This window comes from Mesocricetus auratus, unplaced genomic scaffold (assembly GCF_017639785.1).
Source record: "Mesocricetus auratus isolate SY011 unplaced genomic scaffold, BCM_Maur_2.0 Super-Scaffold_15014, whole genome shotgun sequence".
Classification (NCBI taxonomy): Eukaryota; Metazoa; Chordata; class Mammalia; order Rodentia; family Cricetidae; genus Mesocricetus; species Mesocricetus auratus.
In genome coordinates this window covers 30,040,231-30,057,006 of record NW_024429186.1, presented here as the reverse complement: position 1 = coordinate 30,057,006, position 16,776 = coordinate 30,040,231, and the positions used below count along the sequence as shown (strand labels likewise).

General features: G+C 47.9%; 2 protein-coding genes across 8 annotated transcripts in view; one reads left to right on the top strand and one right to left on the bottom strand.

The window, feature by feature from the left end:
• The window catches only part of Pomt2 (protein O-mannosyltransferase 2), a 43,769-nt gene extending 42,406 nt beyond the window's left edge, over positions 1-1,363 (bottom strand). The window contains 1 exon segment of the mRNA XM_005083999.4: positions 906-1,363. Coding sequence (XP_005084056.1) covers positions 906-1,363 — 458 coding nt within the window.
• A 78-nt stretch (positions 1,364-1,441) lies between these two features.
• On the top strand, positions 1,442-11,303 carry Gstz1 (glutathione S-transferase zeta 1). 7 transcript variants are annotated; one of them, XM_040742696.1, is made up of 10 exons: positions 1,442-1,580; positions 4,696-4,747; positions 5,630-5,697; positions 6,306-6,386; positions 6,679-6,804; positions 8,129-8,207; positions 8,704-8,756; positions 9,639-9,688; positions 10,323-10,481; positions 11,131-11,303. In XM_040742696.1, the coding sequence occupies exons 1-9, from the start codon at positions 1,566-1,568 to the stop codon at positions 10,447-10,449; spliced, it is 651 nt and encodes a 216-aa protein (XP_040598630.1). In that variant the 5' UTR covers positions 1,442-1,565; the 3' UTR covers positions 10,450-10,481; positions 11,131-11,303. The 7 variants fall into 7 exon arrangements, with proteins under 7 accessions (XP_040598630.1, XP_040598629.1, XP_040598628.1 ...); XM_040742695.1 differs by lacking the exon at positions 11,131-11,303 and adding an exon at positions 10,932-11,115; XM_040742694.1 differs by lacking the exon at positions 11,131-11,303 and having other exon boundaries at positions 10,323-11,115.
• Positions 11,304-16,776: the final 5,473 nt, after the last annotated feature.

Sequence of the window (16,776 nt, the reverse complement as noted above, 5' to 3'; positions counted from 1 at the left end):
ACACGGTTACTTGCTGCTTGGGATAAAACAGATTTCCCAAACTTGTCATTGCTCGGTCCTTATGCAACCCACTGCAGGTCATGTCATTTCAGCCAGTGGGACCTGGCAGGAGGTGATGGAACCTAACTCCAAAGATGCAGATATCCATTCTGCTTGCTGTGATGAAGTCCTCTGAGTCCCCAGCAGTCATGAAACAACAGCATTTCACAGCTAGTTTATTGCTTTCCAAGAAGAGTGGCCCTGCGAGCGTTTGTCTGCTTGCTTTTTGGTCACTAAGGTCCATCTGTGACACCTTCTACACTAAGTTTCTGTTTGGTGAGATGGAGAAAACATAACTTTCCTCCCAGCTAAATACCAAGTTACTCTGTGGGATTGGAAAAGGAAATTTAACCCAGCCTCAAGCCAGCATCTGTTATCACACAAAATAAAACCATCTAGAAATTAATTCTATTCTCACAGGACCATGCCAGACCTGTTGCCCGGAATCTGTGCTACCATTCCTTGATACCCAAATTGTCTTTACTCTGTAGGTTTAAAGATCCTTTTAGGATTTTTTTTTTCTTTGAAAAGCAGGCCTTGGGAAATTATGTACTATGAATTTACTATTTTCTTAGGAATTTACTTATTTTCTGAATGCCCCCATTTGAAAGCCAGGTAGTCTAGAAGACGTGAGAACCTCTTCTGCAAACCCTAAGGCCTACCGGCCCACCATCAGAACAAACCTATCCTTCTCAGAGACCAGACTTACAGAGAAGTGACCCAAGCTCCCGGCCCGCTCAGTTCCCACCAGAGACCTGTCGCGCCTCCGGTGAATCCCGCCCCCTTCGTGCCCTCAGGCCAATCAGAGAGAGGCGTCCCTCCCTCTCAGTTGCCATGGTGCCCGCCAAGTCCCTTCTGCCACTTACCAGATGTGCGCGGGCTGATCCAGCCGGTGAAAGCGAGTGGCGAAGGACAGCAGCGTCACCACAGCCAGCGTGGCCCACCAGCCTGCCGTCTCGAAGCGCCACGAGCTCCAAGCAGGCCGTTTAAGGCTCCGTGCTGCAACCTGGGGAACCTTGTCCCGGCCCCCGGCCCTGGAAGCCTGCGGCGCGCAGCGGCCCCTCCGGAGACGCAGCTCGGAACCCGCATGGCTGCTGCCTATAGCCGGCGGCATCCTCCCCTTTCTGAGGACTACCCTCCGGGCCGGAGGCGCGCTGGATCTTGTCCGCAGCCCCGTCAAGGAGTCATAGGAGGGCGTCTCGAGGTGCCCTGGGATTTGTAGTTCCCTCCGCTTGCCGCGGAGCGCCGGGCCCCGGGCTCTGGGCGGGGCGTGAAGCGTGGTGGCCGCCCGGGCCGCTAGGAAGCGGCCTGAGGCGTAGAGCATTGCGGGAGGCGGAGGGACGTTAAGGACGGAGAGACCCGGGACGGCTCTTGAACTACAACTCCCAGCAGCGCGGGAGGCGGGGGCGGGGCCAACACGACGGAGGGAAGCCCATTTAGTCCGACCCTCGCTCTCTGGACCCAGCTAGGCCTCAGTCATTTTCTAGTCTCGGAGAGCTGACTTTCTTGGCTGACCGACGTGCGAGATGCAAGCCGGGAAGGTCTGTGCCGCGCCTCCGGGGTTGAGGGTCGCCCCTTAGACACACTGAGAACAGCTGGGGGGGATGACGGAGGGCGCTGAGAGCGCGCCCCTCCGCACGGCTCCACAACGACTCCCGGCGTGCTGTGCGCCGGGTCACTCTGCATCTGCGCGCTGGCCGCCGAGCGCTAAGTAAGGGGTCGATCGGTCTGAGTTGGGAATGCTAAGGGGCTCAGCGTTCTGGGTGGCGCCCGATAGTGCCCTTACCTGCTGCGTGTATACGACCGTTTGCAATTCCCTGCGTGCACCTCTCGGCCGACCTGTTGGTCCAGGCGTGCACCAAGGGAAAGATGTGACTCTTTTCGTGGCTTCCCAGGTTTTTAATTTTGTCTTTGTTTTGTTGGTTTGATTTTAAGAAGCAAGGTCTTGCTATGTAGTCCAACCTGGCTTTGAAGTCGCGACTCTCGTGCCTTCGCCTTCCAAGTCTGGGAAGCTTCCCTGGTTTAAATCGTCCATCCTAGAGGCACTGTATTTAAGCCATTGGTGGGACAGGGCTGAAAATCTGTTTTATAATTATGGGACTCTGTTAAGTCTCTTATGCATAAAGTTTGAGACCCGTTGTGTGAGAAAATGGAACAAGCAGACACTGCGTCAGGTTAACGTTGCATAGGTTTTCCACATGCAGATGTGATTTTCGGAATTTCAATCATATAAGGTATGAAAACAGCTGGGGAGGTATGCAGCTCTGAAGTAGCGCCTAGCGTGGGCTGAATCTCCCACAACTGCAAAACTGCAAGTACATTTAAAATTGCCAAAGTAATCAGAATTCCTATTTGAGTTGGAAACACAATTCTTCCAGGTGCCCTGATTAAACGGACGTTCTACTTGATAGTAAAATGTAGCTGTGCAAGAGCAAATATTACCGGATGGTTTGCAGTAGGTGCTTAGCTGTTATTTCTCTTCCCATAATTTCCTTGTCTGTGGTCAACCTCGGTTCAAAGGAAGCCTCCGTTACCTGGGAAAGTTCAAGGCTTTCCGAGTAGTGTGGTGAGATCTCACACAGCAGAGGGCAGTGAATGTCCCTTTGTCTAGTATGTTCATGCTGCCTACACTACCCACCTATTAGCCACTTAGTAGATGTGTTAGTGGCTAGGCTGCCAAGATAGTACAGCGCTTGTGTGAGCAACCTTTGCTTTACATACCAGTAACCTCAAAGCTCAGGTTTGTAAGTTATAGTAAATTATTAAAATCATCCTATTTCATTTTTATTGGTAATCTCTCATGCTATCTAATTCATAAATTAAAACTTAGGTATGTATGTATGTATGTTTGCATGTATGTGATGGTTGGTGTCAATTTGACAGGAACTGGACCCACATAGGAGACCAGCCTTCAGACACTTGCGAGAGAGTTTCTAAGTTAGACTAACCTCTGATCATATCTGTAAAGGATTATTGTTATCAGATTGCGTGACGTGGGAAGGTGACACACCGGGTTGGGTCTGAGCCCTTAAAACGGGGACGTTAGCTGAGCAACAGCACACGTCCATTCGTTGTTCTGTTCCCAGCCGTGGCTGGGGTGGTACCTGCTGTTTCAGGCTACTGTCTTCATTCGTCCCTCTCCCCATGATGGACAGCATCTGGAATTAGGAGCCAAAATAAACCATTTGTGTTTAGGCTGCCTTTGTCACAGTATTTTGTCATAGCAACAGGAAAAGGAACTAAGGTAATATATAAGAAAAAATTATCCCAGCACTCGGGAGGCAGAGGCAGGCGGATCTCTGTGAGTTTGAGGCCAGGCTGGACTGACAGCCTCCAAAACAATACAGAGAAACCCTGTCTCGTAAAAAAAAAAAAAAAGAAAGAAAGAAAGAAAAAATTAATATAGGGTTTGGTTAGTACATGGTTTCAGGCTTCCACTGGAGGTCTTTGAAGGCATAAGCTGAAGTTTAAGACTATGCTGTATAGAGATTTGGTTTCCTCCTTAAGGGCCATGAGAGTAGTAGCAAATACCGTGACTTTGGTCACCATTGGTACAGTCGATGTACAACACACATTACATAAGGCATTCTTCAGCAATTCTAATCATGTTTGCCACTCTCTCAGGGTCAATGTCTCAGTAATCCTGATAATCAACCCAGCCTGGAAAAAGACCAAAATTCAAGGTTTGAAGTTCAGTTTCTAACCCAGCCACATATCGCTTTCTCATCATAAGGCTGGAAAATTGTTAAGTAGAACACTCGTCAGTGAGGGGCCATTGGTACTGTGAAACCCAGACAGGACCCTGGGGAACCACCAGCTTGCAGCCTCACCTTTGTGGCAAACAGACATGTCTGCCACCTTTTATTTTTTGAGACAGGGTTTCTCTTTGGAGCCTGTCCTGGAACTAGCTGATCTCTACCTCCCTAGTGCTGGGGTTAAAGGCATGCGTCACTGCCTGGCCCCTGCCACCCACTCTTAGGAGGCCATCTGGGGGTGGAGAGCATCAGTGAGTAAGCAGCTGCTCTCTGCCGTGGTGAAAGGAACTGCTGTCATCATTTAGAGCCGCCTTCTGTTTCATGAGCAGAGGAGCTGAAGAACAGAGAAAGCAGGGGCTTGTCTCAGGTCACACACCACTGCTTCCTGAACCAGGTCTGGACTCTTGAGTCTGCCCACTTTGAGTCCATTTCAGTCTGCACTCTATGCCTGAGTGCCAAACTTGCCCCAACCAAGAATAAAAGAAATCTTCCACAAGTTGAAAAGATGCCGTTTCTGACCAGAGTCCAGGATCCTCTGATGCTTGTTTAGCCTGCTTTCCCATTGGCTCCTGGGACCCACCCCTTTGGGTTCCTCCCCCTGCCTCATAGCTCTCTGAGAGAAGACTTTCCTTGGTGGGCAACAGCACCATGACTGACAAGGTAAGGCTAGCACTTGAAAGCTGCTTCTTCTGGAGCGACACTTGTACCTCAGGAACTCATAGCAACACCAGGACTCAAGACTAGCCTGAGCTGTCAAGATGCATGCCTGAGTAAGAAGTCCTGGTACAATATGAAGAAATGGCCTTGTGCCTGGGGGGCTTGTGCCTGCTTCCAGCAGGCCCCTATGGCCGGAAACCCAAGCCCAAGTTAACGTCCACCCTCATCCTCTCTCTCTCCTCAGCCTGTCCTCTATTCCTATTTCCGAAGCTCCTGTTCATGGAGAGTTCGAATAGGTAAGAGCTTAGCTTCTGGAGGGGTGGGGTAGGGGTGGGACAGAGGGCTCACACACACACGCACATACACCTCCCACCAACCAGCATCCCTGTTCTCCTGGAGCCTCCATCTCTGAACGGCATTTCCACCCCAGAAGTCCAACAAGACGACAGTGGGAGTGGGAAGAAGGGGTGTTTTTCCTCTGTTGCTACCTCAGTCCCGCTGCACTCCAAAGCCCCTTAGCAACCATGCCCAGAGTAGGTTCACAAGATCCAGAGGTCCCTGGAAACTGGCAGGGGAGCAGCTGGCCTCCCTCTGTTCTTATTTGATCTGGTTAATCAAACAGAACTGTTTGGAGTTGTCCACAGACTTCGGGAGAGCAGAAACTAGAGCTTTAGGCCGGGTCTGACCCTTCACTCCTCCAATGAGCAAAACTGTAGGCAAAGGTCACTGTTAGAGCACTGCATACCAGAGAACTCTGTGCCCAGTGTTTTCGTGTGCTTGACTCCCCTTTCCACCTCGAAGGTCATAGGAGGGAGGGACCGTTAGTGTCCCTGTTGTGCAAACGAGACAAGGCACAAAGGTTAGGTAATTTGCCTTCGATCATGCACTGCTAAGAGGAAACCCGCAGTTTGAACCGTGTAGTCTGGCTCAAGCCCATGTTCATTTGCTTCGATTTGGCACCAGCAATTGAACAAAGAGCTTTGACCACGCTAAGCTCACATCCTTCCAGTAAGTTAAACCCATAGCCGTATCCCACACTTTCAGCTACTACAGTACTGCATGAGTGCTGTCTTTGTAGAGCTAACCAGCAGGGAGGAGGCTCCTGGCATTGCCCTGGGAGGGTGTCTTTGAGAGTCTAGCCAGAAGTCATCCCCTGACTCCGCTCTGGTCTCTCCTAGCTCTGGCACTGAAAAGCATTGACCATGAGATAGTGCCCATCAATCTCGTAAAGGACGGGGGGCAACAGGTAAGGAAGCTGACCCACACCCACAACATGAGAATTGGACCTTGAAGAGGTACCAGGGCTGTGCCCTGGAGGGAAACCTTTATTCCATGGTTCCTATAACTGGGGAGGCTGCTGCTGGCTCTCCTGGGCAGCAATGGGAGCCTTGAGGAGGAAATGGAGATCAGTGCCTGACTTTATGAGGATAGGTGATGAAGGGACCTTTCCCTGTACTAGACCCTCTCAATGGATGGCTCAGGTAGGAGCTGACATGGTGGCCACATTAAAGGGTACAGGAAGCAGGTGGGCAGTTGTGGCATATGCCTTTACAGCACTTAGGAGGCTGAGGCAGCTAGATCTCTGAGTTCCAGGACAGGCAGGGTTACACAAAGAAACCCTATCTCAAAGTGGGGGAGTACTTGACAACTAAAACCACTGGGGTGAAACTTGTACTTTAGGGGTCTAGGATACTGTGTGGATCCCCAGAAATTAGCCTAGCCTTAGGAGCCAAGTTCTTCTCCAGGGATAAGAAATATGGATTGGTGATAGGCCTACCATGTTCCTTCTTGCGTGGTCCTACTTTGGGCAAGTCAAGCTAGGACACCTAGTCCACCGTGGCCTTGTCTCCACAGTTCTCGGAGGAATTTCAGACCCTGAATCCCATGAAGCAAGTGCCAATCCTGAAGATCGACGGAATCACCATTGGCCAGTCAGTGAGTGGCAGGGTTGTGAATAAGAGGATCTGACATCTCTTCCTAACCCACAGGAGGCTAACCAGCAAGCGTAATCGGGGCTCAATGAGTGTATGGTGGAGGGAAAGAGAGAAAGGGAGAACATGTGGAGACCCAGGTTCAGCAGGGTCCCCAAAGGGCCTTTCCGGTGCTTCAGTTGAGGAGGGCGAAGCAGGCGGCGGCACCACCGGGAAAGGGTAGTCTGCTGGCCCCTGCCCTCTTGGGGTCCGAGGATCCCAAGCCCTCTCCCTGCCTCAATGTTCCCTCTGGACAGCTGGCCATCGTGGAGTACCTGGAAGAGACCCGGCCCACCCCACGTCTCCTGCCTCAGGACCCAAAGAAAAAAGCCATTGTGCGCATGATTTCTGACCTCATCGCTAGTGGCATCCAGCCCGTTCAGGTTGGGCACTGTTACATCTGCACTCTTGTACACTGTCACTCATCCCTTCGTATTCACCGTGATTGAGCCGCAGTGGGGTGGGCGGGGGAGGCAAGGGAACAAAGAAAAACTCCCGGGGCCTTGACCTAGCCCACATGGCAGAAGTGGGCAGGAATCCCAGAAGTCTTTCATCAGTGTGGACCTCCAACTCTGCTCCTAAGCCTAGGAGCATAGACGTGTTTGAGGCGGGAAAGAGGCAGGGTAGCAGGCCGGTACAGCCTCCAGCTCCATCCTGGGCAGCCTGCTCATCTTCTCTGTGCCATATATGCAGATAGGCCTTGCTTTAGCATACTTTGCTTTTCTGTGTTTCATAGATAATCACATTTTAGGTTTTTATTGGACTGTTACAAGTTGAAGGGTTACAGCAACTCTTCATTAAGCAGGTCTATTGTTTTTCTAATGATTTTTCGTCATTGGTGTATTTTAGTAATAAATTATTTTAAAATTAAGATACATACATTTTCAGGCATAGTGACTCTCTTTGTTCAGTAGATCAACATAATATAAACAGAACTTTTCATAACCACTGAGAAACCAAGAAAGTCCACATAAATTGCTTTATCAGCGTATCTACTGTTTTCCCTAGTCTAGACCTAAACCCCTAACTCCATGGTATGCCAGTATTGGGATTCTTATAAGGTTCTTGTTTTGTTTTTAAAGTAAGTTTTCACCTGTAAAATAGAAAGGCAAGTATTAAAACCATTTATCTGCGCCAGCTTCAGCTTTGTAAGGTAATGGCTCTGAAAAAGGAGCACCGACTTTGCAGGTGACGCAGATAAGAAATATCAGAGCAAGGACCAAGGGGATTGCACCTTAGTCATAATCACTTGAAGCCAGTCCTACACACCTGCCTCACCCCAGTGCCAAGTTGTCCTGTCCCTTGGGACTGTCCTGTCCCCATCCATCTGTCTCTCCATGTCTCCCCCCTCCCGCCCCTGTATCACACAGCCTCTTTTCAAGAGACCAAGAGGGGGAGAGTGTTGGGTGTGAGAGAAATAGGTCTTGGCTTGTGTCTGTATCTGTCAGTCACTCCATCATCCTATGTCCCTGTTGCACATTGCTGCCAAAAATCACATGGCTTTCAGAATACCTGGCTACTTCCAACTTCAGAGACATGATAAAGGAAGGCCTGTATAGCCCAGAGGCGAGTGGGACAGGTAAACCGTTAGAGTAGACGGACACTGAGCTTCCATGCAGAGGCTTGACAAGAGGAGGAAGCCTCAAGGGGACAGACTCAAGCTGGCTTCCAGAGCAATGGATTCTTTTTTTCTCTTGAGCTGTGCAGAACCTGTCTGTCCTGAAGCAAGTGGGACAGGAGAACCAGACGCCTTGGGCGCAGAGGGCTATCACTTCTGGCTTTAATGGTGAGTCCTTACTCTTCTGAGCTGTCAAGTGACTTCTCAGAGAAATGACCCTCACACACGTGGCTCTGGGCATCTGAACCAGCTTCGAGGGCTGCTTTGATCTTGGCAGAGGGGTGGGTGAGAGGACCGTGGACAGGGTGGTGGTGGGCTGGGCAGGTCCTCAAGGATGGCTTGAGCCCCAGAACTTCTGTGAACCCCAGGCCTGGGGGCTGATGGTCCTACAGTGTTTGTTGGTGACCCAGCCTCTATTTCACTGAGTACCCCAGTCAAGAGTGCTTGTCCTCAGAATGCTAGGCTGTCTGTGATAGCTGTTGCCTTGGCCAGCTGCAAGTCTTGTCTACTCTGAGAATAGACAGAGAAGCCATGGGAAACATTATTCTTAGTCCTGGCTGTCATTGCCTATGCCAGATTTAATGTCACCTATCTCTTAGCTATGGAGAGGCCACAGCCAAGGCCTGGAGAGGTTGTAACTATTATCTCTATGGCCTCCCCACAGCTCTGGAGAAGATTCTACAGAGCACAGCAGGCAAGTACTGTGTAGGAGATGAGGTAAGTGTCCCCAGACCTGCCCACTGTGGCCTTCGTGCTGACCCAGACTGTCATTCTCCCACTTAGAACCACTCATCTCTTTATGCTAAGGAGATACCTGAAGGGGGACCCGAACCAGCCTCTTGGTACAGACCTCTGCTCTAGGCAGCTATTGTGTGGAAACACCTCAACTCACGCTTCCACTGCCGCTAGAGCAGTGGTTCTCAACCTGGGGGCAGTGACCCCTTCAGGGGTCGGTTAACCCCTTCACAGGTTCGCATATCAGATACCCTGCATATCAGGTATTTACGATTCAGAACAGTAGCAAAATTACAGCTATGAACTAGCAATGAAATAATTTTATGGTCAGGTTCACCACAGCATGAGAACTGTGTTAAAGGGCCGCAGCATTGGGAAGGTTGAGAACCACTGCACCAATGTGAGGTATCTAGGCCAGAAAAGCACACTTCTGAGCTGGTGAAGTGGTCCAGGCATCAGCTGGGTTAGACTAAATGTCTCCCTTCCTTCGCAACCTGGAGATTATAGGATTAAGGAACCCTGACAACAGCAGACTAAGGCATTGGGCCTGTGGTAGTCTGGCTCCACGGTTCCTTCTCTGCTAGGAGTCCTCACTGAGTCCCTAGTGGTGGTGTCTTCAACAAGCACACTGACCACCACCCACAGGCCTTCTCTGGCTACCACAGGGTTGCTTGTCACAGACACTAGAGCATGTCATGGGAGAAGGGCTACAGCTCCAGGGGAGACAGTGAGGGGGTGACAGGGATATTGGAAAAATGGAAGCAGACAGGAAGTTGGATTGACAGGCGTGGTACAGGCAGCAGTGGATACAGCCAGCCTTGCCGGCGAGTCTGGGTTGTGCCAACTCCCCTGGCCTTCTTTCAGGTGTCCATGGCTGACGTGTGCTTAGTGCCCCAAGTGGCAAACGCTGAAAGGTAAGAGAAAGCTCTGTCACCTTCCTTCCTGTCCCCGTCCTGTCAGGGCCTCCACATCCACTATCCCATGTAAACCCTCTTTAAGAGCCAGGGAGCCACTGAACCAGGCCACCCCAGCTGCCCTGGCTTAGCTTAGACATGGCAGAAGAGTCACTGAAGTCTCTACCATGCCCACTGGAGCCTGTGGTCCTGTATAGACAGCCCCTGTGCCTAAGAGGAGGTGGCTTATCTAAGGGAAATGCCCCCAAGAGTACCTGCTTCCTCTACCCAAATGTGGGGTGTCTGCTTAGAAGTGAGCTCTGCGAGTTCCCTCCATCGGCCTTCTAGACAGCATCAGGCTTGCTATTTACGATATAGACATGTGCAGTGTATTCCCTCCCCTCGAAGCTAGTAACGTGGGTGATGGGACAGTCTCCACAGATGCCTGACTCTGGAATTCACAGCATTCGTTACTTAGAGAAGGTCAATGGCAGATGATGGCACTCCAGACCCACCCAGAGCTCCCCAGGTGGCAGGGCTGCTTTCTGGCCTTGTATTGCAACCTCTGGGCCCCATCCAGCCCTGCCTCTGCTTTCCCTACTGCCCATGGTAGTGTCTTTGAAAACCTTGGCTTACAAATGTTTCTCTGCCACAGGTTCAAGGTGGACCTCAGCCACTACCCTACCATCAGTCGCATCAACAAAGCCCTGCTGGCCTTAGAGGCTTTCCAAGTGTCCCACCCCTGTCGACAGCCAGATACACCTGCTGAGCTGAGGGCATAGCTCTCAAACCATGCCCCAGTGGTACAGGGAAGGTAATAGGGCTCAGATGCTGGGTAAACTGAACAGACTCAGAAATGAATGAGTTGTAGCAGAGGATTTGAACTTGACCTCTTCCCTCAGGAAGTAGCAGAAACTGTGGGGAGTTCATGACATTTCTTTGAGGCCCCCAGTATTAATTTTCTCTAGAGAAATGAAGTTAGTAGGATATATCTCGCCTTCAACTTCATCCTGCCTTAATCCTCTCATCTACCATACATTAGGATTGGGTGTGGGCACACACATGACCTGCTATAATGGCTAATGCTATCAACTTGAAAAAAACCTAGTCTCCTAGAAGGACCTTTAAGAATGTCTGTGGGGATTATATTGGTAATGTTGAGGTGGGAAGACTGTCATGGATGGTAGTGGATCCCCTAGTTGGAGGACCCCCTAGGATGGCAGAGGATCCCCCAGGATGGTGAGGATACCCTGGGATTCCTTAGGATGAAGAGAATCCCAGAGCCTGTAAGAGGAGAGAAAGAGCTGAGCACTATTGTGGATGTATCCGTTGCTGTCTTCTGTCTATGGATGCAGTGTGATCAGCCACTCCCACTGATGCTGTGACTTCCCCCGCCATTGTGGACGTAACCTGGAGCTATGAGTGAAAATAAACCTTTTTTTCCTTTATGTTGCTTTTGTCAGGGTATTTTGTCACAGCAACAGAGAAGAAGCCAAGACCCCTGCTATCTGTCATGGGGCAGCCATGAAGATGACGTAAGATGCTGGTTAAAAATGCCTGGCAGATTTAACTAAGTGCCACAGGGAAACCTGAACTCCTCCTTATCTATTCTTATTAAACTTGACCCCAGAAAACATTTACACTGAGTTTAGTCATTAGTTGAAGGCAGACCTCCAAAGTGTGCCGTAGGACTGAACTGGGTCCCAGAAGATGAACTTTCCCACTAACCGGAAACCATGTCTAGACTCTGTACTTAGAAAGTCTTGTTAGCCTTTTGCTCTTCCTATGGCAAGCTTGGCTCCTGACACCCAAAGGCACAGCCTGCCAGAGAGAACTAGACTGGATCCAAGGAGGGAAGAGTTAATAAGCATGAGTGTCTAGTGACCAGCTGGGTTCCTGGAGCAAAGCACTGGGCTGCTGAGACATGTCTGCACCAGCACTGACAGCTCTGCTGGCCCTCTCACCAGTTAACTCATCCTAAGGAGAACCCGGCTCCAAACTACTCCCAGGATTAGGCCCTTTGATGAAATCCACCGTGAATGGCGCTGGGGATGGGAAATGGCCTCCTTCATGTGCAGTGTAGACAGCTTGACCAATTCCAGCTCAGATTAGCTGGGTGACAGCTCATCACTTGCTGCCCTAGGAAGGGCAGGTCCCAATACTTGGCAATGCTGAAGACTGAGGCAGTGTACAATGGAAATCAAAATGCAATCCAAACCTGCTGTTTAATTTCTCCTGAGCTGCTGAGGGTAAACAGGGAACTGAGGTCTGTGTGTCTTGTTTGAGTAGAAGCATTGTTCTCAACTTTTCTCCAGCTCAGTCCCAGGGCACTTCCTTCCCCATCATGCCCCTCCTTTGTGACCTCTCCTTTAGATTCCATGGATGACCAGAGCCAGACAGCTTTTGTCTCAACAAAGCCAGAGAGAAGTCAAGGAAGGTAGATACGGCAATGAGGGAGCTCAGTGGCATATCTGGCCTGCCCTTCTGCCATGTGGAACCTTTTCCTAAATTCTGCTTTTTTTGTTTTTTTTTCTTTTTTGGTTTTTTGAGATAGGGATTATCTGTATTGTTTTGGAGCCTGTCCTGGAACTTGCTCTGTAGACCAGGCTGGCCTCGAACTCACAGAGATCTGCCTGCCTCTGCCTCCCGAGTGCTGGGATCAAAGGTGTGTGCCACCAGTGCCCAGCCCTAAATTATTCTAGATTTACCTGGTTTCTCCATAAGAAACTTGCCTGATCCAACACTAAACTAGAAACCATGGATCACTCAGTATTTAATAATTTATTTTTATTTTTATGTGCATTGGTGTTTTGCCTGCATGTATGTCTATATGAGGATGCTGGATCCCCTGGAACTGGAATTACAGATCGTTGTGAGTGGCTGGCCATGTGGAGGCTGGGAATTGAACCCTGGTCCTCTGGAAAAACAGTCAGTGCTCTTAACTGCTAAGCCATATCTCCAGCCCTGGGGTCGCTCATTCTTGATCAAGCCCTAAGCCTGGCCTTGCCCCCCACATGTATGCTAAGTTGGAATATGGGGGCCCTATAAGATCATAAAGGTGCATATGTTTCCCCTAGATATGTACACTGCCTCCAGCAGACAAACCAGGTGGATACAATGCTTGGCGATAATTATGTTTCTAAGCAGAGTTTTTTAAAACTACCTACTCTTCCAACTCATCAAATAAATTCTTACATTCAGGGGTGAGATCTATACCTTACCCAAGACTGTGTTTGTACCTCTATAACAACATGCCTGAGACTTGATAATTTATAAAGAATAAAAAATTATTTTTTGTCAATTCTGGAGGACAGGAAGTTCAAGATGAAGGTGGTTATCTATCAGGTAAAAGCTACTGATTCTAGGATGGTGCCATTGATGCCATATCCCTGACCGAGAGGACCAAAATAGATCCAAAGTAGTTCCTCCCTATTTGCTTTATGAAATACTAAACCCTATTATTTACTAAGGCAGTGCCTTTAATGCCTAAAGGCCTCACCTCTTAATACTGCTGCATTGGGGATTATATCTCTCTGTGAATTTTGGAGTTGTCACAAACATTCAAATTGCATCAATGATCATCACGTTTGTAAGGGGCATTTCTCAATAGGGGCTTCTCTCAAAATGTTGAGGGGCCAAAGCCCTTCCTTTCCATGCCATTTGTCAGATTTGTGAAAATCAGCAAACACTGGGACCACAGAAAGACCCGATATAGTTCCTGGGGTCAGGGTAGCCACAGTAGAGGAAGAACACATCATCAGAGTGGTCCAACACTGAATCACATAAGGAAGGTGTTCCAATCCCATGGGAGCAATGAGTCTCAGCAAATACTTTAGGAGGAGTAAAGCAAGCAGGAAAAAGTTGGAGAATAAACCAAATAATAATTCAATCCCTAGTACTGGGCATGGAGCATAAAACAAAAATGCAGAATTTTCCCCCCAAAAAGTTTATCTATCCATTATAGGAAGAGGTAAATGTATTGAGTAAGCAGGTGGATACACATTTGTAAGATACTCATTGTATTCCAATGTAACACTCACCTAGCTCTTGGTTCCAAGATCAGGCACCATTCTGATTTGTGAATACTCGTAAGATGCCAAGAGCTGCAATTTGTGAGCTGTCATATGACAGGTGTGAACTATTTTACAAGTTAAAGTAATTTTATCAATCATTGCTATAAACCTAATTTCCCCAAGCCTAGCTCCCATTTCATAATGCTCTGCCATGAACTAATTTTTACATTGGAAAATTTCATATATGTGTTTTGTCTGCATATATGTGTGTGCACCATGTGCATGCCTGGTGCCTTAAGAGGTCAGAGGAAGCCGGATGGTGATGTTGCACACCTTTAATCCCAGCACTCGGGAGGCAGAGGCAGGCAGATCTCTGTGAGTTCGAGGCTGGGCTGGTCCGACAGCCTCCAAAACAATACAGAGAAACCCTGTCTCGTAAAAAAAAGAAAAAGTCAGAGGAAGACACGGGATCCCTTAAGGCAGGAATAGCTGTGTCAGAAGACCAAGTCCAGGTGCTCTTGACTTGTAGTCAATCTCTTGCACACCTCTCCAAGCCCAAAGATTTAAGTTTTATTTTTATTTTATGTGATGGGTGTTTGGGTTGCATGTATGTCTAGGTACCATGTATATACAATGCCACTGGAGGCCAGAAAAGAATAGATTCTCTGGAACTGGAGTTACAGGTGGTTGCGGGCTACCATGGGGTCCTGGGAACTGAACCTGGGTCCTCTATAAGAGCAGCAACTACTCTTGATACCTGGATCATCTTCCCATCATCCGTTACATACAGACATTCATCTTAGTCTTAACTTTTCTTAATTTTACAATCCTAGTAGATTATGGATGAATTCACAGGATTCACTGAATACTTTTCCTCTTAAGCTAAAGAGAAAAGATGAAGTTTCACATGAATATCAGCCAGGTTTATTAAGAGAGAATTCAAGTATGTTAGATGCACAGTGAAAAAGTTTATTTATGACAGGTTTCAAAACTTGGAAAAGAAGACAAAAAATGCAAAAAAGCATTTTCACAAAACTGTCACATAATATAAAAACACCAGAACTTGGCTGTTTAACCATGGCTCAGGATCCACCCATGTATCACAGCAACACATTCGGTGCCACAAGGTGAAAATATACAGTATGACAAGAGAAAAGCCACCCAGTAGAACAAAGAACTAAGTCACAATTGGTACAGAGTTCTTAGTGTGGAAATCATACATGTTGTCAGCATTTCTCATGATAAAGTGACATATAAAACAACTTGACTTTAATAGCTGATTAGTTTGGATTTTGTTGTATTTTGAAGAAAAAAAGACAAGACTGATATAGTTTCCCTCCCAGGCCTTTGGTGACCATGGCAGCAGCATATGATATGCAACAGTAAGGGAAGAAAACACAATCACCTTTAAACCACTGATGGATCTGGATGATGGCTCCAAAGTAGCCCTTTGGATATATAAGCGAATGGCATCGTGGTTAGGAAATCTCCAAGCACCTCCTGGCTTCCCATTATGCTTACCCACTCTGCTCTCTAGTCGATGACTCTGTTACAAAGCATTTGCAAATGCTTCTTTATTACAAAGCATCAAGCATTTCTTCCGTGAGTTTCAAAACACTTCCCATTATTAAGGGATATACCAAAGTCATGCATCATGGGATTGCTTTTTCCAGACTGGCTTGTTCTTTAATATGGCTAAATGGAAACAACCCAGACTAATTAAATGAAAGCTAATTCACTTATGGGACAATAATCTCAGAACCGGACACAAGATGTACTTTTAACATAAAACGTCTTAATAAAATGTACTGCTTAGGATATGAGAGAAGGAATTAAGATAATGTTTTCTAGATTAGTCCTGGCCTGAACCTAAGAATGAACAGTGACAACAGCAAGGAGACATTACAGACTAGGCATTTCAACCCTGAGTGATGATGAGTTTAGGAGGACCCCCTTAAACTGACAGGGAATTAAGGGCTCTTCTGTAATACTTATACACGGTTGCAACTTCAAATTTCAAAACCCTTCATAATCCTCTGTCAGAACTTCAGAAAATATACTGTTTCCATATGTCATTTCACATACACAATTTTACCCCCAGGTAAGTCAAAAAGCTACCCAATTAAAATGACAAGAAACTGAACTTTCATAAAGCAGTTTGTATTTCTAGGTCTCTGGGGCACCATTTTTATTGTAGCTTAGAATGAAGAGCCCTGCCTGGGTTCAAACCAGGGACCAGCACTACAATTTCACAGCCAGTGTCCTGTCTATACTTTGTTCATGAGGAATGAATATTTGTAAGTGAGTCAATTCCCTATCAGGCTTTGTATCATTGATTGTATTTCCTTAGCTTTGAGACCGTAGTTCAAACAGAAGTTCTGGTTAGCCTTCTTGATCCAAGAAGGCAATGCTATGTCTAGAGGGACAATGACTGCAATCTGGCCACACGATGCTTAAGATTTTGGATCACAGTTCACCTTAGATTACAGGATGTTCTCTGGGAATGCCCACAGGTGCTACACAAGTTATATACAAAGCAAAAGGCTGTCACCGACCAGCATCAGATACAAAAAATTTTTGTATGAGTGTCCCCCCCAAATACCACCAGGAACAAAAAAAGTGCTTGCGTGGGTCACTGGAAATCAGATACCCATCTTAGGACTGTTTTGGTGCTCATTTTTCTACTCCCCAAGGACTGTGATAGCTCCCTGAGCACATGCACACAGTGACTACAGTGACTTGCTTTTTACACAACACATCCTGTAACCAAGGACCCACACAGCAGCAGTGACACTAATTCCCTTCCTCAGATGAAAGCTCACCTTTTCAAACAGTAAGACTCTGGGAGGGACCTGTGCTGTTCTTTTCCCAAAGTGTAGGCATTCTACACTTCTGCTCATATGGAAAAAGTAGGGACAGAGGTCAATGTGGATGCTCCAAACAGAAGCCCTAATAGAGAAGCGTGGTTCAAGGTGGTGACGCTGTCCGCCCTCAGGCCTGCTTGCTATCCCAGTACTTACAAGGCTGTAGGTTTTGCGGTGGTGGACAAAGTGCATCTGAATTCTGCCTGTGCGGACACATTTGCAACTGTGGCTT

What these genes read in the sequence shown, in the direction of transcription:
- Gstz1 (XM_040742696.1), top strand. An exon ending in TTCATGGAGAGTTCGAATAG is followed by an intron (nt 4,748 to 5,629) that starts GTAAGAGCTTAG and finishes GGTCTCTCCTAG; the next exon opens with CTCTGGCACTGAAAAGCATT. An exon ending in TAAAGGACGGGGGGCAACAG is followed by an intron (nt 5,698 to 6,305) that starts GTAAGGAAGCTG and finishes TTGTCTCCACAG; the next exon opens with TTCTCGGAGGAATTTCAGAC.